At 42.1% G+C, this 21,328-nt stretch overlaps 1 protein-coding gene across 1 annotated transcript in view; it reads right to left on the reverse strand.

Moving 5' to 3' along the window:
• Window positions 1-9,374: 9,374 nt before the first annotated feature.
• Window positions 9,375-21,328, reverse strand: part of MSH4 (mutS homolog 4) — a 55,175-nt gene continuing 43,221 nt past the window's right edge. Inside the window, exons 15-20 of the mRNA XM_077824464.1 lie at window positions 20,248-20,448; window positions 19,925-20,043; window positions 14,888-15,016; window positions 13,980-14,154; window positions 10,228-10,316; window positions 9,375-9,566 (exon numbers count right to left, since the gene is read on the reverse strand). Of these exons, the coding sequence (XP_077680590.1) occupies window positions 9,375-9,566; window positions 10,228-10,316; window positions 13,980-14,154; window positions 14,888-15,016; window positions 19,925-20,043; window positions 20,248-20,448 (905 nt within the window). The remainder of the gene's footprint in view (window positions 9,567-10,227; window positions 10,317-13,979; window positions 14,155-14,887; window positions 15,017-19,924; window positions 20,044-20,247; window positions 20,449-21,328) is intronic.

Below are 21,328 nucleotides of genomic sequence, written 5' to 3' on the forward strand. Positions count from 1 at the left end.
ATAAAATAACAAAGGAAGGGCATGTACAGTATTTGTCAAATCAGTTTTCTTTTAATTGACAGCCATCATTCTGGCTAATAAAAACAAGGGGATAAAAGTTTATGAAGTCTGTTATTATGACTTGTTTGGGTCATACAAAATGTTCCATTTTCTTTAGGGTTGTATATTAAAATATTCAGGGCTTGTCATCCACACAAGTAAAATGGATAAAACTATTTTTCTTGGCCACTCTATCTTTTTGGAAGGAGACATCATGAGGAACAGCTTATTTCAAAATCTACTCTATAATTAAATCAGGGCTGTCGGTCCTGCTTACTGCAGGCATACACTGAAATTCTAGCAATTGCTATGTGCTAACTGGTGGTGGTAATCAAGACTCAAGTTACATTTCCACCAATATTTTTCTGGGTTTTTGGGTGGCAAAGTAACAGTGAAAATTATTTTTGTATTATTAAATTATTAAAAATTTTAATACAATATTCCCCAGAGGCCCTAATTAGGATCAGGGCCCCCCTTCTTAGCATATGTACAACGTACCTCAGGTGGCATGTGATCAGGATTCACCACCAAATTTGATCTGCTGGTTGGATCATTAGCTTCCCCTGCTTGGGCCAGGTACTGACACGTAGTGTGACGTGAACTCTGACCCAAGGCACTAATCCTGCACAAACTCATATGAAGACATTGTCCTTGCCTCAAGGGATCTTACATGGCATTTTGATGGATTCGTGGAGCTTAAGGCCGGAAGGGACTATTAAATCATCTTGATTAATGTCCTCTATAATCACAGGCCATTAAATTTCACCCCATTACCTCTGTATTAAACCTCATGACTTGTGTTTGGCTAAAGCATATCTTCCAGAATGGCATGAAGTTTTGAGGACATCAAGAGAATAAGAATCCACCACTTGGTAGTTTGTTCCAAAGGTTGATCACCTTTGCTGTTTAAAAAAAAAAAAAAATTGCACCTAATTTCTAATTTGAATTTTTCTGGCTTCAGCTTCCAACCACTGATTCTTGTTATACCATTCTCCACTAGATGAAAGAGCCCGTTACTATCCAATAATTTCTCCCCATGAGGGTATTCATACACTGTAATCAAGTCACCTCTCAATTTCTTTTTGATAAAATAAACAGAGTGAGCTGTAAGTTTCTCACTATAAGGTATTTTCTCCAGCTCTTGAATAATTTTTGTGGCTCTTTCCTGCACCCCTCTAATTTTGCAACATACTTTTTAAAATGTGGACACCAAAACTACACAAAAAGAAAAGGAGTACTTGTGGCACCTTAGAGACTACCCAATTTATTTGAGCATAAGCTTTCGTGAGCTACAACTCACTTCATCGGATGCATACTGTGGAAAGTTTAGAAGATCTTATTATATACACACAAAGCATGAAAAAATACCTCCTCCCACCCCACTCTCCTGCTGGTAATAGCTTATCTAAAGTGATCACTCTCCTTACAATGTGTATGATTGGAAATGGCCCAACTTGATTATCATACACATTGTAAGGAGAGTGATCACTTTAGATAAGCTATTACCAGCAGGAGAGTGGGGTGGGAGGAGGTATTTTTTCATGCCTTGTGTGTATATAATAAGATCTTCTACACTTTCCACAGTATGCATCCGATGCAGTGAGCTGTAGCTCACGCAAGCTCATGCTCAAATAAATTGGTTAGTCTCTAAGGTGCCACAAGTACTCCTTTTCTTTTTGCGAATACAGACTAACACGGCTGTTACTCTGAAACCTGTCAAAACTACACAGTATTCCTGTATCCATCTCACCAAGATTTACTTCCTATTTTCAAATGTCCCTTCCAAAATAGGGAAGAAACCCTTCTTTCATAAAAATCTTTCTTCTTCACGTTGACCCTGCTCCTGCAAAACGTTTAAGTGCATGCTTAACTTTAAGCCTGTAGGGAGTCTCAGTGAACTCAGTGGGACTACTCATATGCTCAAAATTAAAAGTTCAGTATGTTTTCTGGATTTTATTTTAATTTGTATAAAATAGAAAGTGATATGGAGTCATTTTTTCCAATAGCAACGTGAGTTCCAGAACCATTTAGGATCTGGGGTAGATGCCAGGTGCTCAAATTAACAGCTGGCAAAATCCTCTGTGATAAGTCTTTGGTTCTCCCAGTGGTGACCATATATATACTTAAAACTAATAGCCACATCAAACTTATGAATGGTCAGGTAAGCAGATGGAAGATGTGCTTATTTCACTGAGCTGTATATGTAGTAAACCTATATATTTCGAATTTATAAACAAAAAACCCATTCATATGGGTAAAAATCTAATCAAGTTTCAACCAGAAGCAATTTTCATTATGGGTGTGCAGCCTTAAAAACAAGCCTATATAATAAAGTGTACCACATATTAAGTATAGTAAAGGTTAAATTTGGAGCATTAAAGTCAACACTATATACTAACTGTAATTTGAATTTGTTGAGCTATCTACAATAAACAATTAAAAGCCAACTTTAAGATGCCTATTTACCATTAGTCTTGCTAACAGGCAAATTAATTTATGGATTTTTTGTTATGCAGGCAAAATAAATATTGGTCAATAATTTAGCTAAAAAATTATATCCAGGATCCTTGCAATTTGTAATAGGAGCAAGCATAAAATAATCACAGATAGAGATCTTATGGTCCCTAAACAGAATCTAGTAATTTACATCTTTTCTAATGCTAATAATACAATCACTTTATTTTAGCAGTACAAGACAACCGCATTTCACACAGTAGCTTAATACAAAATGAGAAACTTTTAATGTCTGTATGAGAGATGGTATTATTAGCATTTATAGCTGTAAGCCTGTAATGTACCATATTGCCATTGCTTAAGATTGGTATTTGTTTAATCTATTCAGTGTAATTGTGTTAGGGAGGGTCTAATCCATAAACATAACTACATGAACAAATTCAAGACCAACAGAGAAATTGTTCCCTTTCTCCATTCACCGCAGTACATCTGGGATGGTACAAATGCTATGAACACATTGCTATTTAATTATTATAAGAATGTCATATAAAAACTAGAAATGAGTTAAATGCTACACAGAGGAGTTAAGCTGGGAAGGTTTTAAAAGCATTCGAAAATGTGAATTTATATTTCCATTAACATAAAATTGTATTATGCAACTTTACCTGTTAGGAAATACTTTCTGGTAGTTTATCATATTTGAAAAGAGCACTACTGCATTTTGTGTTAACAGAAATACCAAGTATGAATCAAACTTGTGGGCTTAATTGATTTAAATTACTCCTGAAGTTGCTAAATTAATAGCAAAAATCATGTTAAAATACCTTCCTCTCCTGTTTGTGAAAGCAGAGGGACAATAGTGATTACCTAATTTTTTCCTGAGCAAAATAATGAAATTACAACCATTCATTGTTGGAGGTGGATCCCCTTGCACCACAAAATCCTCAGGCTTCCCTTTCTCTCTCTTCTATTCCCTCTCCCCACCCCACCCCTACATTTCAAGGCTCCATATCTCTCCTCCTCTCCCAACCTACCTCTTCATCATGAGGCCCCATAACCTCCCTCCCAACTTCATTCCCTGCACCAGGAGTCCAAGAGACCCTCCCTCTCCACCACACACAAACAATGAGAACCCTCAGAGCCCACCCCCTATTTATTACATCACCGGCAGGCAGAAATGCTGGGTGGAGCGGGTCAGGGTGCGGGATCGCCCATTTTTCTGGGGCCCCCAACTGGCTGGGGGCCCTGGGCATGGGCCCCACTGGCCCAGTGGCTAATCCACCACTGCTAATACCAAAGACATTTACCCTATGTTTCAAAATCTTGCATTTCATACTTTATCCCCGCATTAAGGTTTCCAGATCCATCTTCAATTCTAAATTATAAGAAGTTGAAAAGAGAAATAACAGGTCAAATCATGGCTGGAATTTACACAGCACATACAGAAGAGCTATGGTTAGTAGGAAATTGGAAAATGAATATAATCTTGATAAATTTCACCCACTGCTCAAAACCCAGAGGAGTCATTAAATAAAGGACAACTTACTTGTCATTTTACATCAGGCCAAATTTTTTTTTTCTCCTGTGTTTTTGTAGTCAAATGCATAAGAACATAAGAATGGCCATACTGGGTCAGCCTAAAGGTCCATCCAGCCCAGTACCCTGTCTACCGACAGTGGCCAATGCCAGGTGCCCTAAAGGGAGTGAACCTAACAGGTAATGATCAAGTGATCTCTCTCCTGCCATCCATCTCCACCCTCTGACAAACAAGAGGCTAGGGACACCATTTCTTACCCATCCTGGCTAATAGCCATTAATGGACTTAACCTCCATGAATTTATCTAGTTCTCTTTTAAACCATGTTATAGTCCGAGACTTCACAACCTCCTCAGGCAAGGAGTTCCACAAGTTGACTGTGCGCTGTGTGAACAACTTCCTTTTTCCTGCTGTTAATTATGTGAATTAATCTGTATGTGCACGACACCATGCGCCAGACTTTCACCAGCATCAGTGCAGCTCCATCAGCGCAAAGCTGTCCTAACGCTGCCTTACTTGGCTGCAGGAGGATCCTGCAAGCATCAGGGAAATCAATGAGTGTGGTAGATACACTACATCGGCTTTTAGAGTGCAAGGGGATTGGCTAAGGCATTCTGAACCCTGGCAATTCTGGGCTGCCATAGTGGCCCTTTGGAGCAACAGGCAGCCAAAGCAATTAGAATAGGCTCTTCTTACATGTACCATGGGACTAGCCTGGCATAAAGCAGCCCTAGGACTGGGAGAGCACAGACTCAGAGCTACCTTTGTCCCTCTCCTGCAGCAGTGCTCAACACTCCTCAGAGTTTCCTATTTGTATATTTGATTTGAAAGTGGTAAGTCTCTCCCTACCCCTGACCTTACATAGCACTTACCTACTGTACTGCCCAGGCTACAGCCAGAGAGGGAACAAAAACACCATTTCTCTCCACCCTACCCACCTTGAACCGAGTTGCATGGAAATGGAGCAAAATGGCCAGAGATGGACCCCAGGAAATTATGGGATTGTAATTTTATGTGTCTACACATAAAACATGCACAAAGAAAGTGTTTTGATACTTGGAGTGAGGGAGGAAGAAGGAAAAGGCTTAAATCATTCTTCTAAAAGTATGTCTGCACTTTGAGCTGGGGTGTAATTCCCAGCTCGAGGAGACATACTTGTGCTAGCTCTGATTAAGCTAGCATGCTAAGAACAGAGTGCAGTCATAGCAGTCGGAGGGGCTAGCTTCTTCGACTGGGTATGTTTCTGTCTAAGACACTAGGCACATTATCAGTGCAGCTAGCTCCTCCGGCTGCCCATGTCACCATGGCTACACTCTATTGTTGGTATGGTAGCTCAGTGCACTAAGGCTCATCATCTACGCATTTTTACCAACCAGATTTAAATGTGAGGTCTGGAAAGTCTTCTCCTGAGAATACTGTGTGTCTAATGGGAAAAAAATGTTTTAGAAACAAATTCAAAACAGTTCATACATGGAAAAATCATGAGCATAAAAGGGATGCTCTATTGGGAAAGCTGTGAGAACAAACCTCCCCTTTTGAAAGAAACCTGTTTTAGGAGACTTTCTTTCCAGAAACAAAACACATGTATTTTGGTGATTCAAATCATAGTGTGCAGCACAACATAGTTTTAAAGTACAAAATCTGTTTTAAAGCAGTGGTCTCTCCATATGTATGAAGCATATGTAACTATTCAGTCCTCCCACACAGGGTTTGAACTTCCTGATCTTCAGATTCCTATCTTAAACCCTTACTATTGAGCTACAGGAGTAACAGCCCGTTTGTAGAACACCCAGTGGAGGAGGACTTAACATGTATTTTCCCAGTGGTTATGCAACTATTTCCTAGTTAGCAGTAGAATACTGGTGATCAGGAATCCTGGGGTCTACCTCTGGTTCTGGAAAAGGAGCGTGGCTTATAGGGTTAGAGACAGGATTGACTAAAACCAGTTTTAATCATTCTGAATGGCCATGGAGATAAGACTGGGTTTGTCATGTTAGAGACTTTGACTCTGTGTCTGCAGTGACCTTTGCATAAACTGTCTGCAACCTTATAAGAAAAAAAAAAAAACAGACGCGGCGGTCACTAGCTCTTCCCTAACTGCCTTTTCCCTTCACTCTCTCCTCCCTCAGGAACTGCGTAATTTTCCCTCAAATTCTGTGTGTTCACCTTGGAATAAAAACGTTCAGTTATGGCTAAAAAGTTATACTTTATAGACTAACACTACCTGTGAAACTGATTCTACGACAGGAGCACATGAGGAAGCAATAATGCAGGAAGATTGTGAGTACAGGTGAGAGTTTCCCTGGTTTCCATTCCTGTGTCTGATGCCACAGTGGACCCTGGCAGCCATGAGGCGCAATTACAGAAAGGTTCTTCTCAGCCCCTGCAACCCGAGGCTGCAGCATACTCAGAACAGATGGAATCTTTAGAGAATTTAGTTGCCAAAGTCTAACAATTCTCTACTGAGCATGTGTGAACTGTGGTTTTTCTGAGACCTGTAATTATACCAAATTTGAGCATATTTTTATGGGTACAGAAAAATGCACTTCCCTGACATGCGGGCAACACTTCCCCCTTCAGCAAATTTCATGTCCCTGCTCTAAACCATGGAGGTAGTGAAGCTTCACAATGAAACAGATGTAAGAATGTTTTTAATGAGAGTAAAACAACCTATATGTCCCTAACCTTGTTCTGAGAAACAGCTGAACTATTTTTGCTGTAAAGATCCAAAAAGAATCAACCCGAGACAGACATCCAGTATGAGAAATTTCAGCCTAAAGTTTGGCAAAGTTATAAGCAACTGAAAAAAGGTCTTATAATAGAAAGTGTTAGGCAACCTTGCCTTGAAGCATTCCTTCAATCTCCACCTATAATAAGCGATTAAAAACTGATCAGACAGATAACAGTTCAGTCAGAATATTGTTGGGACAAGTGGACAAGAATTAAATTTCTTTTGTTACTTCCTTACTCACATTTTTTGTCTGCATCTTCAGTTTCAATTGTAAACTCTTTGAAGCAGAGACCAGTCACATCTATGTAAAGTAACTATCACATTTTGGGTGCTCTCTGAATAATAATAATCCAAAAAAGGGAGGAAAAACACTGGAGAAAAAATGTATTGGTGGTGTTTTCAACTGATTTAAAAATCAATGTAAAATCATTGGAAGCCCCTGGGGAATTGAGGATTGTGAAGTCTTTGCTGCAAACTGTCTTTAGCCAAAATGCTGTGTCTTTCATTTCTCTTTGTAATCGACACAGCTATGGCAGGAGACACTCTTGAAAAGGAAACCTTGGAGACTGAGTTTAAAAAGTTTTTTTTTCCCTTGATATTTTTGAAATATGTGAAAATAAAATATGCCCAAGAAAAAAGTAAACTACTGTAATTTAGAAAAGGCTATTTATTAAATATTACACAAACACTTAATAAACCCTTAAACTATGAAGGGTTTAACTAACTTTTTATAGGCTAGACCAGAGGTGGGCAAACTACGGCCCATGGGACCCTCCTGCCCGGCCCCTGAGTTCCTGGCCTGGGAGGCTAGTCCCCAGCCTCGCCCCCGCTGTTCCCCCTCCCCCACAGCCTTGTGTGGTACAATGCTCTGGGCGGCCGGGCAGCGCAGCTGCAGAGCCGCGGCCTGAGCTGGTGCTCTGGGTGGCACAGCTGTCGCACCGCCAGCCACTGGTGCTCCAGGCAGCGCAGTAAGGGGGCAGGGAGGCTGGATAGAGGGCAAGGGAGTTGGGGGGTTGGTCAGTGGGCGGGGGTGCGGATGGGGTCGGGGTGGGCAGAGGGTGGGGAACAGGGGGGTTGGATGGGGCAGAGGTCCCTGGGGGGGGGGCAGTCAGGAAGGAGAGGGGGGTTGGATGGGGTGGCAGGAGGCAGTCAGGGGTGGGGAGTCCAGGGGTGGTCAGGGGACAGGGAGCAGGGGGTGGTGGATGTGGTAGGAGTCCCAGGGGGGCCGTCAGGGGACGGTGGGGGTTGGATGGGGCAGGAGTCCTGGGGGAGCTGTCAGGGGACAGGGGGTTCGGGGGTTCGGATAAGAGGTGGGGGCAGGGCCATACCTGGCCGTTTGGGGAGACACAGCCTCCCCTAACTGGCCCTCCATACAATTTTGAAAACCCAATGTGGCCCTCAGGCCAAAAGGTTTGCCTGCTCCTGGGCTAGACTGTGCCCCCACATGGTTACTTAAAGAGAAGATAGGCACAAGATTAAAGGGAATCCCTCCTGGAGCTCCCACTGAGGTGGAGGGAGATCCTCACTGGCCCCAACTCAGAGATGTGACTGGACCTTCAATTTGGCCACCTTAAGCCAAAATTATTTCCAGAGATGTGGTAAATGCCCTGCCTCTGGCTAGTAGGTGATGTGTATATATATCACTGCATGAGACTAGACAGAGAAACTAGCCATCTACATATGAGTGAAACGACTGAAGTGTTCTCAAGTGCGCAAAAAAAACCCCAAAAAGACAGAGCTGAAATAATACTTTCTCCAGTCTTTGTCATAAATATAAAGAAGTAATCTTAGACGTCACCTGTAGCTGTGGTACATGAAAAGCATGTTCAGTCAAATGTAGTTTTAATGTTCATGACATTCCTTTAATGTTCAGGCATCAGTTATGCTAAAGGCTTAACCATGTCAATGTATGTGCAATTTTCTGTAAAAAAGGCCAAGGATGCTGGCTTTGCCGTCTGTTGACTGACCTATTCCACAGACAGGTGTCATTTGGTGGAAGGCCAAAACAACACCTCCTTATTTGCCAGGGAGTTATATCGAGGAAGAGCAAATAAGTTATCTGCCTACCACAACCTCCCTTTCTTTGGTTTGGTCCATTCCTTCTCTCCATACTGGGGCCATGCATTTTAAAAGTATTTAATCCAGCTCCAGGGGTGTGGAAAGATGTACTGACAGACTCTGTAAAAGGGTTAATTTTCTATTTTGAAATAAACCTACTCACCACTCTCTGTTGCTGGAGAAGGTTTGGAGTAGTGTCTCCACCAGTCTCTAGCAAAATGGAGTGGGGCCTCCTGCCCGCAATCTCTTCAGAAAAAAGCACATAGGGACTTTTGGTCATCACTGACATATCAAGAGTCTTATGGAAAAATAATTCTTTCATAGTTATACTATTTATACAAAATAAATGCTTCTGTTTAAAATTTGCTCCAAAAAAATTCTTCAGAGGAATAACTATTTATACCCACATATAGTAAATGTGGTGCTTCAGTAGTGAATATAATTTATTATGAGAATCAACTATTTTAAAAAATAAAAAAAATTACATGTCAGTGATAAAGAAAATTAATATTCAGGCCCTCACCAAATAAATTAGTCCATCAATGTAAGCTATAAATTACTGTCCATCTTCAGTTTGTGCTTGTCCAGACACAGGACAATCAGCTTCATACTTTTTTTTCAGGCCTTTCAAGAATATTCGCAAACTGTCTGCATCCAATCGAGAGTTCCTTGCAGTCTGAACCAGCCTTGTTGCTAGATGGTATACAGCCCTCTGTCTTAATGTCTCAGGAGTGATTCTTTGCTTTTGCTGTTCTTAAAAACAAACACATACATTAAAATGTGAACACAGATATTCATTTATTGAAGTAGTAATGTTGGCTGTTTTCTGTCTGTCCCAGTTCTGTGTCTGCTGATGTACCATTTGCAGATTCTATCTAGGACTATATCTAGTACTTCTTGATGGTAATGACAGAGCTCTGTGTTGTCATTTGACAGTGATCTTCAATAAACCCCATTAAAACCACTCCCAAAAACATAATGTCTAGTTTCTTGACCTAACACCAGAATGAACTGAGAAATCCGTTTGAAATCTATCCTACGAACAGCTTCTTAGTCTGTAAAATTCTGGTGAAATGTTACAAAGGTTATATAAATAAATTACAAATTGTTTTTTGCAACTGTTCATGGAATAAAGAAGCTTTTTGAAAAGAATAAAATAAAATCCTTCTCTCCCTTTCTCACAGTAATTTTATTAGCAAATTTGTTAAAAGTAAAACTGATTTTCTTTAAAAATTCCCAATAATCCCTGTATAATTAGATCTAATTTTTATGTGCCATACTTCTATATCTCTGTAATATATCATTGAGCTACTTACATTTTATAAAACAATAGACAATACATGAGAATATATTGGAGGTTTGTGTTTTATAAGACTATAAATTAACTACTGCAAATTACTACTACATACCAAAATTTGTCTAGCAATATGAGTTGTGATCTCCTTTGCATCCAAAATTACTGATGGTGGTAGAGAAGAAACTTCTGCAGCTTTTAATCCTAAACATAAAAAATATAAAGTAGTCCTTTACTCTCTGTGCCAGAATGAATGCTTACCTTAATCAAAATGTCACTCTAAAATTATTTTTTTCAAAAAGAATTTTTATTTCATTCCCCTATAAGTTTCCTCTCCTCTGTATCTGAACTCAGTAATTTTCCTAGCAGTCTGACTTATAAGGAGCAAGGATTAAATCAAGTTACTCAGGATCTCTGGTGATGCCTGCTATAAAACATATTCTATGTATTCAAAATAGCTATTCTGACACAAGCTGACTGCTTATGCTAAGATGCATCAGCTATAATACTAGGGCTGAGAATAGGCAGCTCTTTTTCCATTACTGAAGGAGGGGCAAAGTCTACAGAATAGGAAGAAGAATCCCTCATTAAGAGGATTAGAGAACAAAAGTTGGGAAGTGGGTTTAGCAGCCTTCACTTAAGTCTGATCCAATAGGGAAGAGAGAAGAGCTTGGTGTGGAACAAAAGTAGGGTTGCCACCTGTCCAGATTTTCTCAGGTTTATCCTTCCTGCGATAATGTCCCAGGAAATCTGTAACGGTGATCAGTACTCTCAGCCATACATTTGTATGGGCTCAGGACATCATCTTGGACATCCTGGTTTTAACCCTAAACAGAAGGAGCCTTACTGCAGTGAGGAAAACGAGGTGGAGATCAGAGTCTGGGTGGTCGGTTTCCAGGGTCAGTGAAAATGATTGAGACTGTTTTTTCCAGTGTCTCACCTGATGAGCCATTTATCTTTGGGAAGAGGGACAGAGTATCACTGGTGCCTGTCCTGCTCCCAAGACTGTGATGTTTGATTCTTCCTCCATCCCTTAACTGGTCTAGGAGAACTTGGGGCCTAACCCAATCCAACAGCTGCTGAAAAGCTTCTATTTTCAATAGCTGGGCTGCATGCTTCTTCCTCCTCTGAAAGCTGAGAAGAAAAAGCAAGGCTCCTAGGAGTCCTTAAATTCCCCCGTGATGCTGGCAGACCAGGTGCCTCAATTGAACACTACTCCTGAGGGCATTCTGCACTAAAAAATTAAAAATTCTGCACACATTTTAAAATTCTCCAAAAATTCTGTAAGTTTTATTTGTCAATAAATAAATCCAGACGCTATAGCATGACAGTGGGGAGCACAGGCCACTGGCTGTACAAAGGTGGGAGATCACCCTGCAGCCTCCCCACGCCCTGGGACATGGACTCAGTGGCGAGGCTGCACCTGACCCTCACACAGCACAAGACCTAGGCCTGCCCCTCTGTGCCAGGCATACCAGGTGTGGGGCAGGCAGGCTCAACCAGGCAGGATCCAAGTGTGGAGGGGCTCACTGTGGGGGGATCCAGCTGTGGAGTGAGAGGATTCTGTGTGGGACAATCTGGGTACAGGCAGCTCAGTTGGGGGTCTAGGTGTGAGGGGATCTGGATAAACAGAGGCTCACTGCGGGGCTTCCAGGTGCAGGAGCAATGGGAATGGTTGGGGATCAGCAGAGGGGTCTGGGTGTGGGGGTCTTACCAGGGGGGTCTGGGTTTTGGGGAGTGGGGCTTGGTGAGTTGGAGGTCTGGGTGCAGCTAGTTGGGGGTCAGTGGCATGGGGGTCTGGATGTGGGGACTCAGGTTCATCAGGATGGAGGCTTGAGTGCAGGGAGCTCACTGGGGGTGGTCTGGGTGCAGGGGTGGGGGTCCAGAGGCAGGGGTTCTGGGTGCAGGGGGCCTCCAGATGCAGGGGTTGAGCTTCAATGGGATGGGGTTCAGGTTATGAAAGGCCAGGGGTGGTTCTGAGTGAGAGTCAAGCTGGGCAGGGGTATCTGGGTATGGGAGGTCCAGATGCACAGGGTTTGGGTGGATGGGGGAGCAGCTCCCCCTACAGTGACCCTTCCCCCCCCCCCCGCCCCGCAGCTGAGGAGCAATGGGAACAGGAAGCAGGGGAGGATGCTGAGTTTCCTGCAGCTGGGGGAGGTTTCTGGGGGTGGGTCTGATACAGCCCCACCCACTCCTTTTAGGGGAAGAGGAAGTCCCATCCTCTCCTGCTTCCAGCCCAGCCAGGACTAGCAGCTGATCCTGGCTCAGGGTAGAAGCCACTGGCTGGGGTGTCCCCAGGCCTGTGGTGATTTACCTCTCTGCGGGCTGCTCTGGGTTCCTGAAACAATGTACATGCACAGCTAGGGAGTGGTGCGTGACTGCTCTTCCCTGTCAGAAAGTCATTTTTCTGCAGGGAAGCAAAGAAATCTGCAGGGGACATGCATGAATTCTTCCAGTCCTATAAATCTATGTATAATTCTTCAGAATTCATCTTGCGAAAAATCCCCAAAACTGGCCTTGTGTTACCAATGTGAGGCAAATTAGCAGTGAAATTTTGATAAAGGCCTAGAAGGAACATTTTATATTTAATTAATTCTAATTTTAACTCGAATAATTTATAGTCTTCAGCTATCTCAGACTTGTACAAATTGTGTGTTGTGAGACAACTCCCTATTGATTAAGTCAGCTAAATCAGGGATCCAACTACAGAATCTAGCATTTATAGCTAGTCTCCACTAGATGCAGCTGCTCCACTGCAGCATGTCTGGTGAAGACACACTATGTCAACAGGAGAGAGCTCTCCTGTCAGCATAATTACTCCACCTCCGCGAGAGGTGGTAACTATGCTGGCAGAAGAGCATCTCCTGCTGATGTACGGCTGCCCACACACCAGCACTTAGGTCTGTGTAACTTGCATCGCTCAGGACGGTGTCTTTTTTACATCCCTGAGTGACATAAGTTATATCAACATAAGGGATAGTGTAGACCGGCCCTCAGAAACATTATGTGGATTCTTTTCACTCCCCAAAGGATTATGGGTCTATAAAGAAATGAATGGATGACAATGAGACATAAATAAAATGTTTTAATCTGTTACACAGGCTGCTTCACTACAGTTTATATTAAATTTAAAGGACAAATGAACCCACTTTCCCAAGAACACTGTTTTGATATTTCAAAGGATAAAAAGTGCCTCTGAATAAATAAATGGAGGCACACATCTATGAACATTAATTTGTCATTTTTAATACAGCCTTCATTCATTTAGGATGAGCTAAATGGGTACAGCTTTTAGTTAACTTTTTTATTTCATCCTATATGAGCAAAGACAAAAGAGGCAGCTCTCAGATAAGTCTTGAATGTGCAGGCATCCATTTAAGACTATCACACAGCACTTTGAATTGCTCCCATAATCAAACAGGAAATCAATGCAGAGCACTCAGTACAGCTATTATGTGCTCAGAGTGACTCATCTCAGGTCACTGTGTCCTCAACTAGTTGAAGATTCCAGGTGAAGTCTGAGAGCAGAAAGATCATTTTATTAGACAATCAAGTTTTTCATACTGTGGACACAAAATACTACCTTATTACACAACTATTTAAAATACAAAAATAACTGGAGCAGTATTTTAACCTGTTTATTTATTTAGCGGTGCATAGTCATCTAGCCATGCGATGGTATCTTCAATGGTGTGATGAAGTTCTTCTAGGCCACTGCTGAACCTGTATGTAACAGTTACTATATAAAAAATGATTCACAATATGGAGTGATCTGTCAGTGGACAGTAGGAATGTTAGACCCTAATAGTTTGATATATCTTATGTACTTTTTAATAAGTTATTAATATTAATACTGAAGTCCATTACCATAGTTTTTTTCCTCTGTGTGTCCTTTCGAAAGTATGTAAGTATAAGTAATTTTTTCCTTATTTCCAGCACTACTTCTCACATGTTGTACTGCAAAATGGTTGTTTTCCACATTGGGATATAAAGCATCTATATGACATAGTTCCAGGAAATGTGTAGCAAATAGAGTAAATGCCTAAATTAGGCAACAGAAATGGAAATATTATAACATATTAAGTAATCCTTCATAATTCATTATACTTAAGCAAAATAAGGTTAAAATATATATTTTCAAAGTGGGTACAGGAATTTAGCAATATGACTTTCACTGATGGCTAAACCTACATGCATTGCTTTGAAAAAATGTCCTGAAATTACTAAAAAATATTAAATTTAATAAAGAGATCTATTTCTTTGGTACTGTAAACATGGGCAAGATTATAGCAAAATAGTAAAGAAAGCTCCAGTTACAGGCAGTTTTAAAGCCGTTTCAAAAATATATTAAATTACCATACAACTGCTTTAGGGATATTGTTGTTAGTCTCATTCTTGGTATAGTCACTGCAAAGCTGTAAAAGCCAAGGCAAAGTCTTCGCCAACGGAAAGAACAGGAATGAACATGAATGGAGCCAAGGGTTAGAAGGAGTGTGTTCAAGGGATAATCCTGTGGTTGGAATGGGATGGGGTAAGGATAGGACAAGGACTAGAAGGGCAGGAAGTATGGCATCCTTGTCCTTATTCTTATCTATTGATCAATTTCTTATCTATCCATATATCCCAGTAAGTGTATCCGTATTATTTAGATCAGAATTGTCCATAAAATGAAGACTGGAGCATAAGAAAATGTTTTTATTTAGTACCATTTTAAGGCTGCATGAGAAAACAATTACAAATTGCAGAGACTAATGATTAAAAAATATAAAAAATACCTTCAGACTCAGTAGATATTCACACACTGAATAACAAATGCCAATACCTTCTTCAGTACTGGTACCTCTGCCAAGTTCATCAATTATGATGAGTGATTTGTCATTAGCATTTTGTATGATATACGTTATCTAAGAAAAACAATACTTTGTTATCTCTAGCAGTAAATTTTTAAATACCCCCTCCCTCCCTCTCCCAAAAAACCAAACAAGCCAACAAAAAGTCCACTGAAGACAAAGAACAACACAACAAAGAACAAAATCCTGTCAGAAGATCCATGGCTTTCACCTCTGAGCAGCTTCCAAACAGCTGACATTTTAAAACAAACTAAACATCCTGCCACAAAACTGTTTACCTCTTTATCTCTAAATATGTAATTTTTCCTCAAAATCAGATCTCAGGGGTGGAGTACTGGCAACAGTCAGATATGGCCCAACAATAATTTAAGGTACAATACCTAATGAAACATCAAGAGTAATGTCCAATGGAACAGTGATTTCTACTCCTGTTGGAATGGTTTCAGAGATATTGGACTTAAAACTGTGACATGATTTATAGAAAAGCTATTATGAATAATTCTTAGAACTTCCTGCTCATCTCCAGCTTGCTGGTTCGGGAGCAGGTCTTAAAGGCCATAACTCACATTGAAAATCTTGAAGAAAAAAACAGAAGATGGCAGGCAAGATAGAAAATTTTAAGGGAGTTGTAGAAAGGAGCAACAGGTAGAGAAAAGGATGGTTGTGGGTTTTTCTACCTTATTTTATTAAAGGCCTATTTTAGAAAAGTTTTAAAAAACAACTTACTGGTATTATTTTTCTGCCCTGCTTCCTGAGAAGTCCAGTTGTGCTAGTTACTAATACCTGTTTGCAATATGGAGGTCTGATTAAACTCTTCTTCTTTCATATGGCTTAAAAACAGCATCGTTAGATGTCCAGATCTAAGTTGGCAATCCAATTGATTGCTTCACGTGACACAGAGTAGATGGAAGAAATACCACTGATATATGATCATTTGGGACACTGGTTGATAAGGCGTTTCATAGTTTGAAATCTGTTTCTGCACTCACAAGTAGGATTGTGTATCAGTCCCCATTCATGGAGGACAGAGGCAAATCTGCCATGTGATGTGCACATTCAGTTCAAAGTGGAGCATATTTTCCATGTGAGTGAAAAGCCAGTGGGTTGTTCAGTTGAGTCCTTGATAACGTGTTTGTATGGAGCCCTTTCACCTTGCTCACCATTGATCTTTGTGGGAGAACCCCAAGTCTTCGAACTCCTGCGCTGCAAGCCAAAAAAGATTTCTGGATTTGAGTTGGAATCTTGATATATTATTTAGGTATTCATATATTGGAAAATCCTTGTTCCCTCATGCAGCAACAAATTTGGAGTGGGTTGATATGTGCCAGTATGGGAAGCCATGGTTGTGGCATTGATTTTACTATGCCTGTGATGACCTGCATGATGGTGTTTAATTGAGAATTGAAAAATGATGTGTCTAGATGGGTCAGCAGTATTCCGTGGCAGAGTAGACAAAGGCTAGTGAAGAATCATAGAATATCAGGGTTGGAAGGGACCTCAGAAGGTCATCTAGTCCAACCCCCTGCTCAAAGCAGGACCAATCCCCAATTTTTGCCCCAGATCCTTAAATGGCCCCCTCAAGGATTGAACTCACAACCCTGGGTTTAGCAGGCCAATGCTCAAACCCCTGAGCTATCCCTCCCCCCTTCAAAGAGGTTTGTAGAGTTTTTGCATCGACTCCCCAGCTTGCTGCTGACAGCTTATGGATGGGGTTTACACACATCTTTATTTTGTCATAGATATTTTTCAGGTGCTAGTGGAATGTGAGGCTTTGGTCTAACATCACATCAAGACATTTTGTAGTCTTATCTACTAGTCACAGAAGTCCATGTGCAGCTCTGCCCTAGCTTTTCGATTGTTTAGATGATAGCCTAAAACTGTGGTGTCAGCACATGTCTACACTGCACACCACATGTGTGGTAGGTGTAGCTCCCTGGTGCTGGAGTCTTACATGGGGACAAAGGCTCCAGCAGCTCCTGTGGCAGGGCAACACTCCAGCAGTGGAGCCTTTTCCCGCTACTGGAATCTTTCCCTGCAACTGGGAAAAACTCCAGCCGTGGGGAGGCAGTTGCAGGACACGACACTGCTAAAAATAGCAGTGTAGATGGGGGAGTCACTGCTTGGGTGAGGAGAGAGCCATGTAGGGTACATACTCACAAGCTCAGGCATGTCTTTACTATATTCACCTAAACAGTACCTCACCCTTTACGCTGCTATTTAAACCTGTGCTGGCAGGAGAGGGGCAGGTAGTATATGTATGCTATAGACCGTTCAAAGGAATATGCAATGTAGACAGACCTTTAGTGGACTTTCGTTTGGCTGCCAATACAAGAAATATTCTTCCAAGGTTATTCACCTCTTCCTTGGTGAAGGGAAATGATAGGGAGATTGGGGATAGGTAGTGAGCTGACTATGTGTCAGAGCTCTCTGCACACTTTATGCTTAGTTGATTTTTCCCCCAGTACTTTTGAGTTCATAATAAGTGTTTCTGCAATTGTATTTATTTGGTTCATCCGTAATAGCCTTTTTGTTTCTGGTTTCCAGTATGGGGTATATCGATTCTGATTGCTTGAGAGATGTTTTTTCTTGCAGCTATTTGGATAAGCTTGCTGAAACAACTGAAATTTCCAGGCTTCAGTGGAACTGCGTCAATGGTGGCCTCAGTTGCTGCAGTGAATCCTGGCCAATTTCCCTTTGAAACTTCTATTGCCATTTGGGTAATGACATGACTACTGGAGTTCAAACCCAATGTGGATTATCACCAGTCGATGCTAGCTGTGTGGGAAGTAGCAAGAGTAGTGCTAGACATATTCAACTGATCTTCGGTGATGAAACAGCGATCTGGATTGCAGTCTCTGTTCCAGGGAGCAGAATGAAAAGTGCCTCTGTCTTTCGCATAGAAAAGAAGGTATGTGTCTTCATTTGATGATAATTCCACAAGTGCCTCACCTGCAGTATCGTTACTAGCATAGCCCCACATTGTGTGGTGGCTACTGAAATCAATGACATATATATAAGCCAGGCGATGGAGTGTGGGTAATGAGGGAGAAGACAGTCTGTATTCAGTGGTTTATACACGTTAAACCAGAGGTGGGCAAACTACAGCCCCCGGGACCATCCTCCCTGGCCCCTGAGCTCCTGACCGGGGAGGCTAGCCCCCAGCCCCTCCCCTGCTGTTCCCCCTCCCCCACAGCCTCAGCTCATTGCGCCGCCGGCGCAATGCTCTGGGCAGCGGGGTTGCAAGCTCTTGCTGGGCAGCACAGCTGCAGAGCTGCGGCCTGACCCGGTGCTCTGTGCTGCACGGTGCCGTGGCTGGCTCCAGCCGGGCGGCACGGCTGCCTGTCCTGGTGCTCTGGGCAGTGTGGCTGTAGCGCTGCCAGCCACCGGTGCTACAGGCAGCGCAGTAAGGGGGCAGGGAGCGGGAGGAGGTTAGATAGAGGGCAGAGGTCCGGGGGGGGCAGTCAGGAAGGAGGGGGGGGCTGGATACGGCGGTGGGGAGCAGTCAGGGGCAGGGGTTCCAGAGGCGGTCAGAGGACAGGGGTCCCGGGGTGGGGGGGAGGAAATCAGGAATGAGAGGAGGTGTTGGATGGGGCAGTCAGGGCAGGGTGGTCCGGGAGAGGTAGATGGGGCAGGGGTCCTGGGGGGCTGTCAGGGGACAGGGAACTGGGGGAGTTGGATGGGGCAGGAGTCCGGGGGCAGGGGGTGTCAGATAGGGGGTGGGGGCCAGGCCACCCCTCGCTGTTTGGGGAGGCACAGCCTCCCCTAACCAGCCCTCCATACAATTTTGGAAACCCAATGTGGCCCTCAGGCCAAAAAGTTTGCCCTCCCCTGCGTTAAAACACTCTTATCTTGCTGATTCTTACTGAGATGGTGAAGGTTCCAGAGTTGCTCCTAGCAACTATTATGTCATAATCCTCAATGCTGTGCTTGATGCACGTAGCAAGGCTGTGTTTTGGGTGATGGAGGTGGGTGATGAGATTGTAGCCAGCAATATGGCAGCATGGTTCTTGAGTTTCTTGCAGGGCACTGACGTTAATCATGTCTCAAGTAACATGAGCTAGCTGGTCACTTGTAGGCTGGGAAATACCTTCAAACATTCAATTGGCAAATTTATAGAGCTGGGTCTATGGTTCTCTTAAGTGGCTCTGGATGGAGTCAGTTTTTGCAGAGTAACTATTTCCATTGCTGTTCAATCTGGGACTTCACTGGGTGATGTTTGGATGCCGATTTGACAATATTGGTTGTGCTTTAGCAGTGGACACTACATGGTAAAGGTTGTCATCACCTGCCTCTGGTTACTCTCTGAGCAGCAACTAGTGGATCATACAGCAGCAACATCCAGACAGTTTTCTTTCACTCTACAAACAGCCATCTGGTAGTTAACATTTCTTTCAGATGCATCACCTCAAGACTGGACTACTGTAGTGAACTCTATATGGGGATGCATCTTAAATTCATGTGGAAACTGAAGCTGATGCAAAATTCACTTGTTAAGTAAAGGTTTGTTTTCCCCAAAATCACATTAAGATTGTGATTCACATAACACGTAAGACTGTATTAAGTTCTATGCTTGATAGTGACAGCCTATTAGTTCCTGAGTTGATTTTCTGATGCTGGATTTGACCTGTAAATCCCTACATGGCCTGGGACCTACGTTTCTAAAAGATGCTGCTCTCCTCATGATATACAATATGGAAGAGAGATAAAGAAGCCAAGTTGTCTTTGACTGCTTTGTTTGTACACAGAATCATAGAAATGTAGGGCTGGAAGGGACCTTGAGAGGTCACCTAGTCCAGCCGCTGTGCTGAGGCAGGACCAAGTACTCCTACACTATCCCTGACATGTGCTCATCTAAAATAGAAGTGCTTCAATGCCAATGAAATATAGATCCATAAACCAATGTAAACTGTACCAGCTTAATGTTAATTAGGGCCCTTGATACTAAAATATTTAAACCTGTACCTCTTTCATTTCCTTCATGAATGTTGATGAATTTGTTTCTATATCATCATCCATACCAATTCTAGTGAAAATTTGCTCAGCAATTCTAAAAGAAGAATATTCTGCTGGGACATAAGAACCTGCAAAATAAAATAAAAGTACAAGTTATCTTATGTTATCACTGGTAGTAACACTATAGCTAAAAACTGGCCTTGTTTAATACACAGATAAAATCTCATCTTATTTTTAGAAACACATTTTTCCACTTAGTAAATAATGACATTTTCCATAGAAAACAATACGAGCAGTTCAAAAGAATACTTATAAGGTAAACTGTTGCTCACCAATCTGTGCCATAATTTGACAGAGAGCAATCTGTTTCAGGTAAGTTGATTTTCCACTCATATTTGGTCCTGTAATAATGATAAAATTGCTGCCTTCTGTGATGTAAGTGTTATTAGAAACAGGTTTTTCCATAGATATTTTTTCAAGAATGGGATGCCACCCCTGCTTGATTGCTAAGGTATCAGTAAATTCTGGACGAACTAAACCAAGAAAAAATTATAAGAAATGTTAAGCACTAAATACAAAAAACCTATGGCAATTATTAAAAAGTTAGATATTTAAATAAAATAAGAATCACTCATGCAGAGCTCTGAGTCTGTTACTCTTTCTCTTGTTGAATAATGCCTTGCTACTTGAGTTGGGGGCTTCACTCCTCTGCCAGGCATAGCACTACAAGGCGCTGCCTCAGTTTCCTCCAACCTGTATCTACAAAATAAGTCAAAACAAGCTTGCCTTAAAGCATTTCCCTTTAATTAACAGAAATAAATATCCCAAACAGAGAAAGACCTTCCACTTGAGCCCTTAATCCTACTCCTAGCTCCAGATTTGGGGGACCCCTCTAGTTCTGTATCTTGCCTGCATCATGAGGCTCCTAGTCCTGGAGCTAGAGTACTGTTCAGAACAGTCTTTCTGCTGTTTACATAAAATAACCCTCGGTCTTCCTCCCCAGAGCTGGAGGTACCACCTTCAGCTTCTCAGTTCTCACTGGAGCTTGGGTAGAACTCTTGTCAGTGCTTTAGCTAACATAGCATAAAAATATGATCCAGTTCTTCTCCCTGGATCTAAGGTTCAGGTACCATTTGTCTATCCCATCACAGAGTGGTCACACGCCCCATTTTCTATTGCCTGCTGTCTCCTGTCATCAGGAGTCTTTTTTCCCCAGCACTGCTCCTTGCTGACCTCCTCTCCATACTGAGTTCTGGTAATTTTATTAAAGTCAGGTGCTCCCCTAATTGAGCAGTAACCAGCCACCTGGGTAATTGATTAGCTCCCAGTCCACCAATTAACCACCAAGGCTGGCTTACCAACCTTAGTCATGGGTAGACTGTCCTTAATTCTCTCTAAAAGGCCAGTCACCCC

Source organism: Eretmochelys imbricata, chromosome 8 (assembly GCF_965152235.1).
Source record: "Eretmochelys imbricata isolate rEreImb1 chromosome 8, rEreImb1.hap1, whole genome shotgun sequence".
NCBI classification, from domain to species: Eukaryota; Metazoa; Chordata; order Testudines; family Cheloniidae; genus Eretmochelys; species Eretmochelys imbricata.